Consider the following 7,635-nt stretch of genomic DNA (forward strand, 5'->3'; position numbering starts at 1 on the left):
CAGCCAGCCAGTCAGCCAGTCAGCCAGTCAGCCAGTCAGCCAGCCAGTCAGCCAGTCGGTAAGTTAGGCACTCAGTAAGCCACCCAGCCAGCCAGTCGGTAAGTTAGGCACTCAGCCAGTCAGTCAGTAAGTCAGCCAGCCAGACAGTCAGTCAGTAAGCCAGTCATAGAAATTGATGAGCTTGTTGCTTGTTATGCTGTTTCACCGAGGCAGTGATTTCAGCAGCCTCCGTCACAACTGCGTCAGCGGCTGTGAACTCAGCAGGAGGGTGGGGGTGCTTGGGAGAGGAGGGAGGAGGGGGCGATAGGGAGAGAGAGGAGGGAGAGGGGTGGTTCATCCTCAGAGATGCTCATAGCGCAAAGAGTAACAACACGAGCAGGGTGAGACTCGCGCTGGGAAGAGAACAGACAATAGCCTGCCAACCGTTGCCTCGCTGAAAAGAACAGCTGCGTTTGAATTATTAAACCGAAACAAACAGATTAAATCATTTAAGTCACATCATCAAAAAATCTGTCGCTATTCGCTGTCAAGGAGATATACCTAGAGGACGGATTGGAGGGTAGCGTAGGTTTATAGAGTGCGAGTGCTGGAATAAACCGAAGCGCGGACCGTTTCAGCACCTTGGACAGAGCACGCGAGCAAGCGGGAACATGGCTCCGATGGTAACGGAAGAAACACAGTTCGGTAAGTAGCTGGCGGCAGCTGGTGACTTATTTAAGTGTGGTTGGGAAAACTCGGAAAGTCTCTGTTCTTTTTGTCTGTAATATTCACCATGTCTCCCAAATGGCACCTTAGACATTATCTAGTGCTCTCCGTTTGAAAAAGGCAATCTAGCTCTGGTCAACAGGGAATTAGGGTGCCATTGAGGACGATAGAGTCTCGTGATTCCACCCAACACCAGTCGGCGTCTCCATCTGTTTCTCCACCCGCTGCACTGTGACGTGGGCTCCGAGCACACCTTATTTGATGTGTTTAATTGATTGATCCTTTATTTATTCAGGAGATCGTATTGGCAATATCATGTTATGGATATACAAGAAAACATATGAGAAGCAAAAACCGAATAAAAATCACCAGTTAGATTACCTCTTGAGTATTCTTACTAGCTAATGGTAACTATCACACATCATTGTACCGCAGTAGGCTATTTAGTAATATGTTGAAATAAAGCGTTATGTCGGGGTTCATTATTTCACCTGTAAAGACATGGTACATTCCTGCTGAAGACTGCTGCATGCCTTGACGTGACACATATTCTCAGAGCCTGTGTGTGTGTGTGTGTGTGTGTGTGTGTGTGTGTGTGTGTGTGTGTGTGTGTGGAGCTGAAAGACAGGGGTGAGGCACTGGGGTTTTGCCTTCCCTGTTTTTCGTTCTGACACAAATATAAGAACCTTTATGTGTTTTGTGTTGCTAACTAACAAAACAGTCCCCAATCTCTCATCTGATTGGCTAGTTGAGATTAATGATAGGCAATGAATAATCATCAATTATTAATAAATCAATAAGCTACCTCATAATTTTGTCTCAAATCGCTATAACATATCAAAATGCCAAGTTATGTCAAAAGGCCATTTCTCTGTTCACACTCTGACCCGACCCTTGATTATTCAGTTATGTCATGTTATGTCATGTCATGTTATGTCATGTTATGTCATGTTATGTCATGTCATGTTATGTCATGTTATGTCATGTTATGTCATGTTATGTCTTGTCATGTTATGTCTTGTCATGTTATGTCATGTCATGTTATGTCATGTTGTGTCATGTCATGTCATGTTATGTCATGTCATGTCATGTCAGGTAGGAGTCCCAGATTGTGCAGACTCCATCCCAAATGGCACCCTATTCCATATATAGTGTACTGTGCTACTTTTGTCCAGCGCCCATAGGACACTATCTAGGGAATAGGATGCCGTTTAGGGACACAGCCCCAGATTGTGCTGTTGTCATGCTGTCTCTGACTCAGACAGTGCGTCAGTCAGTCAGCCTGTTAGTTATGGTAATAAGCAGTGGGTTTCTGATTCAGCTTGTCAATACATTCATCTACAGAAGTAGTTAGACAGAGGAAAGTTACGCATATTCAACACACACACACACACACACACACACACAATAGATCCACAGGAGGGGCGGTTAACAAAAGTATCTCTCTCTCTCTCTCTGTCTCTCTCTCTCTCTCTCTCTCTCTCTGTCTCTCTCTCTCTCTCTCTCTCTCTCTCTCTCTCTCTCTCTCTCTCTCTCTCTCTCTCTCTCTCTCTCTCTCTCTCTCTCTCTCTCTCTCTCTCTCTCTCTCTCTCTCTCTCTCTCTCTCTCTCTCTCTCTCTCTCTCTCTCTCTCTCTCTCTCTCTCTCTCTCTCACTCTCTCTCTCTCTCTCTCTCTCTATCTCTCTCTCTCTCTCTCTCTCTCCATCTCTCTCTCTCTCTCTCTCTCTCTCTCTCTCTCTCTCTCTCTCTCTCTCTCTCTCTCTCTCTCTCTCTCTCTCTCCACATCTCTCTCTCCCTCTCTAGTGGAGGTGCCAGTGAGTGTTGCAGTGGTGAGTGTGTTTGGCCTCGTCTCCTGCGTCTCCCTCTTCGCCTGGATCTGCTGCCAGCGTAAAAACACCAAGCCACAGACGACACCACCCTACAAGTTCGTGCACATGCTCAAAGGCGTGGACATCTACCCCGAGAGTCTTAGCGCCAAGAAGAAGTTTGCTGCCACCGCCAATGAAAGCAAGACCGACGTGAACGGAAACTGCAATGCCAACAGCAACAACGCTAAACAACAAAAACAACCACAAGCGGTCTCCAGCCCAGCAGGGGGCAGAACGCCCCTTCACCTGGACCTGGAGAAACAACGTGACCTGAACGGTAACTTCACCTCCACCACCAAACCTCCACATTCCAACCCCCAGACCCACACCAAGGTCCGCAGCTCCCCAGACCTGGACATTCCCTCCCCCCACCCAGGGTTCACCCAGCCTGGGGTTCCCTCCCCCACAACCATTACCACCACCAATAGCCTCTCCGGCCAGACCCCAATCCCCACCCAGGGTGCCGCTGACCAAGACAAACCCCAGGACGGAGGCCCTGAAGTGGGCCTCGGGACCCTTCACTTCTCCCTGGAATACAACTCAGAGAAGAAGGCCTTCGTGGTTCACATCAAGGAGGCCCACGGGCTGACCCCGACCGACGAGCAGTCCCTGACCTCTGACCCCTACATTAAGCTGACCCTGCTTCCGGAGAAGAAGCACCGGGTCAAGACTCGCGTCCTGAGGAAGACTCTGGACCCAGCGTTTGACGAGACCTTCAGTTTCTACGGGATCCCATTGGTCCGTGTGCAGGAGCTGTCCCTCCACTTCATGGTGCTCAGCTTCGATAGGTTCTCCCGTGATGAGGTCATTGGTGAGACTCTCGTCCCATTGGCCGAGATCAACCTGGCGGAGGGGCGTGTCCTCATGAGCCGTGAGATCATAAAGAGGAATGTCAGGGTAAGAGAGAGTTACTTGGTTCTTCCATTAGTGTCTAAAACAAGTTCTGCTTGGCATAATTACCATTAGCGTCTAATACAAAATCTGCTTGGCATAATTACCATTATCATAATATGAATGAAGTCCTCGGGGTAGTGAGGGTTTCTACCTGATTTAATAATACCTCCTCCAGGTGTCTAATAGCACACAGTACTAATGGAACAACACAGGTAGAATCGCAGCTCATGGCACCTTATTCCCTATTCTAATACCCTATTTCCTATAGCGCACTTCTTTTGACCAAGGCCTATAGGGGATAGGGGGGCATTTCTGGACCTAACCACAGTCATTTAGTTGTATCAGATAGCAGATTTATCACTCTACCAGCCATTGTATCTTTAGAATCTCTAGATCATTCTAGAACATATCATTCTAGAATATATTATTCTAAAACAGATCATTCTAGAACAGATCATTCTAGAACATATTATTCTAAAACAGATAATTCTAGAACAGATAATTCTAGAACAGATCATTCTAGAACATATTATTCTAAAACAGATAATTCTAGAACAGATCATTCTAGAACAGATCAATCTATGTGTGATGGTGATATCCCATCCTCTGTGTAGTGCTGTCATTGGCTGTGGATGTCTAGGACAGGAGTACTATGACTGAGAGTTGTAGGCTATGTTCTACTATATTCTATGCTATTGTATTGTACACATGTTATGTGTACATTGGTGAAAGTAGCAGTAGTAGTAGTAGTAGTAGTAGTAGTAGAGAGAGAGAGTTTAAAGAGAGAAAGAAAGAGAGAGTAAAAGAGAGAGTAGAAGAGAGAGAGAGTTTAAAGAGAGAGAGAGAGTAAAAGAGAGAGAGAGAGTTTAAAGAGAGAGAGATAGTTTAAAGAGAGAGAGAGAGTAAAAGAGAGAGAGAGAGTTTAAAGTTTAAAGAGTTTAAAGTTTAAAGAGAGAGAGAGAGTTTAGAGAGTAAGAGAGAGTTTAGAGAGAGAGAGAGTAAAAGAGAGAGAGAGTTTAGAGAGAGAGAGAGTAAAAGAGAGAGAGAGAGTTTAAAGAGAGAGAGAGTAAAAGAGAGAGAGAGAGAGTTTAAAGAGAGAGAGAGTAAAAGAGAGAGAGAGAGTTTAAAGAGAGAGAGAGAGTTTAAAGAGAGAGAGAGAGTAAAAGAGAGAGAGAGAGTTTAAAGAGAGAGAGAGAGTTTAGAGAGTGAGAGAGAGTTTAGAGAGAGAGAGAGTAAAAGAGAGAGAGAGAGTTTAGAGAGAGAGAGTAAAAGAGAGAGAGAGAGTTTAAAGAGAGAGAGAGTAAAAGAGAGAGAGAGTTTAAAGAGAGAGAGAGAGAGAGTAAAAGAGAGAGAGAGATGTCTCTGTGTAGTGTTGTGTACCAGGCTTCTAGACTCTTCTATGCCTCTGGTTGGCTCCTCTCTGCTGCTACTCTTCTGAGAACTGAGAAAGGACGAAAGGGTTTGTATGTACTGATGACGTCTTGTCTCTCAGTCGTATGTTCTCTCTCACGTCTCATGTGTACAAACGACAGATAGAGATTGATGGATAGACAGACAGATGCAAACTCACTCATGAAAATGTGATGCTAGGTACTGAGAAAAATAATGTTGACTATAATTCTCTCCTTCTATGTGGATGTCAGATGAGAGAACAACAGCTGTGGTTCTGTAAGTGTTGTGATTAGAGAAACAGGGCTTGTATGGAACAGATCTCTGTTGTAATGTGGATCTGTAGTGTTAATGTGGGTGTGGGACACATTCTCTAATCTGTCTGTAGTATGATCTCTATGTGGAAAGAGGGGGAGGAGGGAGGAAGAGAGGAGATAGATGGAGAGTGAGAGAGAGAGTGAGAGAGAGTGAGAGAGGGAGAGTGAGAGAGAGTGAGAGAGAGAGAGAGAGAGAGAGAGAGAGAGAGAGAGAGAGAGAGAGAGAGAGGGAGAGAGAGAGAAAAGAGCTGTGGCCAGCTGTGTCTGTATTCTACTGCTGTCACCAGATCAATACTCTGTGGGCTGTTCTACACTGTGGGCTGTTCTACACTGTGGGCTGTTCTACACTGTGGGCTGTTCTACACTGTGGCCTGTTCTACACTGTGGACTGTTCTACACTGTGGACTGTTCTACACTGTGGGTTGAGGGTGTGGCAGGAGCAGCCATTGCGCCCCCTCTCTCTCTGACTAGAGGCCCCCTGGGGATTCGTCACACAGCGGAGGAACCAGGAAATGGCTGTGTGTAAAGTGCGTGGTCATTCAAGCAAATTAATTCAGCTCATCTCTGGCTAAGACAAAGTACAGAGCCAGTTGCAGGAGATGAGTCTATGTGTTGACGCACATATATAGATATCTGTAAAATGTCAGGTCTTTTAATTTATCGTTTTATTCTTAATTCTACCTCTTTCCCCCTCCCACTCTCTCTCCTCCCTCCATCTCTCCTCCCTCCCCTTCTCCTCTTCCTCCTCCCTCCCTCCTCTCCCTCCCTCCCTCCCTCTCTCCTCTCCCTCCATCTCTCCTCTCCCTCCCTCTCTGCCTCCTCCCTCCCTGTCTGTGTATAGAGGGGTGCTGGTCGAGGGGAGCTGCTGTTGTCTCTGTGTTACCAGTCCACCACCAGTACTCTAACAGTGGTGGTGTTGAAGGCTCGCCACCTGCTCAAGACCGATAACCACACAACCTCAGGTAACACACACACACACACACACACACACACACACACACACACACACACACACACACACACACACACACACACACACACACACACACACACACAGAGTATTATTCTGTCAGATGTGACTCCCACAGGTCCTTTTCAAAAGGACTAATATGATGAATGGTGTTTCCTACATAGTGCCCTATGAGTCCGGGTCAGAGCTGGTACACTAGAGAGTAGGATATCACCTGGGACAGACACACTACTCTTCATACAGGTCGTAATGACACAGAGACAAGACGGAGCTAGTTTGATCTCCTTGTAATATACCACACACACACAGAGACCCACACACTCTCTATCATCTCCTCTATATCGATCTCTCTATTGATCCTTGGCTAGAATAATGTGCTATGAATTCTATTCTCTCTCTCTCCCCCCTCCCTCCTCCCTCCCCCTCCCCCCTCCCTCCTCCCTCCTCCCTCCCTCCCTTCCCCCCTGCCTCCCTCCCTCCCTCCTCCCTCCTCCCTCCCTCCCTCCTCCCTCCTCCCTCCCTTCCCTTCCCCCCTCCCTCCCCCCTCCCCCCTCCCCCCTCCCTCCTCCCTCCCTCCCCCTCCCTCCCTCCTCCCTCCTCCCTCCCTCCCTCCCCCTCCCTCCCTCCCTCCTCCCTCCTCCCTCCCTCCTCCCTCCCTCCTCCCTTCCCCCCTCCCTCCTCCCTCCCTCCCCCCCTCCCTCCCTCCCTCCCTCCCTCCCTCCCCCCTCCCCCCCCCCCCTCCTCCCCCCTCCCCCTCCCTCCCCCTCCTCCCCCCTCCCTCCCTCCCTCCCCCTCCCTCCTCCCTCCTCCCTCCTCCCTCCCTCCCTCCCTCCCTCCCCCCTCCTCCCCCCCCCTCCCGCCTCCCTTCCCCCTCCCTCCTCCCTCCTCCCTCCCTCCCTCCTCCCTCCTCCCCCCCCCTCCCCCCTCCCCCTCCCTCCTCCCTCCCCCCCCTCCCTCCCTCCCTCCCTCCAGAGCCGTATGTGAAAGTCAACCTGTTCCAGGGGAAGAAGCGTGTCAGTAAGAAGAAGAGCCATGTGAAGAAGTGTTCCCCCAACCCTGTGTTCAACCAGCTGTTTGTGTTTGACGTGTCCTCCCAGGAGAGGCTGAGGGAAACCAGCGTGGAGCTCCTCCTAATGGACTCTGAGTCTCCATCAACCAGGAGGGGGGACTCCACCCGCTCGCCCAACCCTGTCCTGGGGCGCCTGGTCCTGGGTAACGCCGCCCCCGGCACCCCTGGAGAGCACTGGAGGGAGATCTGCGACCACCCGCGCCGGCAGATCGCCAAGTGGCACGCCCTGTCTGAGGACTAGGGTTTTAGGGTTGTGATGGCGTAAGGGCATTGCCTAGAAACCAGGCGTTGCCTAGAAACCGGCAGATTAACCAACCAACGCCCAAGGAACTGTTGCTAAGTGAAAGGGGGTATGGGTTTGGGGGGGGTGGGGGTGGGGGGGTCCATTCTAAGTGATGTCATTAATCAGTCAGTCATTCAGTC

At 49.3% G+C, this 7,635-nt stretch overlaps 1 protein-coding gene across 1 annotated transcript in view; it reads left to right on the plus strand.

Moving 5' to 3' along the window:
• Positions 1 to 307: 307 nt before the first annotated feature.
• LOC139417080 (synaptotagmin-4-like) overlaps positions 308 to 7,635 on the plus strand; it is an 8,017-nt gene continuing 689 nt past the window's right edge. Inside the window, exons 1-4 of the mRNA XM_071166328.1 lie at positions 308 to 684; positions 2,509 to 3,470; positions 6,015 to 6,135; positions 7,116 to 7,635. The exon at positions 7,116 to 7,635 is cut by the window's right edge and continues 689 nt beyond it. Of these exons, the coding sequence (XP_071022429.1) occupies positions 651 to 684; positions 2,509 to 3,470; positions 6,015 to 6,135; positions 7,116 to 7,453 (1,455 nt within the window). The 5' untranslated portion in view covers positions 308 to 650 and the 3' untranslated portion in view covers positions 7,454 to 7,635. The remainder of the gene's footprint in view (positions 685 to 2,508; positions 3,471 to 6,014; positions 6,136 to 7,115) is intronic.

This window comes from Oncorhynchus clarkii, chromosome 9 (genome assembly GCF_045791955.1).
Source record: "Oncorhynchus clarkii lewisi isolate Uvic-CL-2024 chromosome 9, UVic_Ocla_1.0, whole genome shotgun sequence".
NCBI classification, from domain to species: Eukaryota; Metazoa; Chordata; class Actinopteri; order Salmoniformes; family Salmonidae; genus Oncorhynchus; species Oncorhynchus clarkii.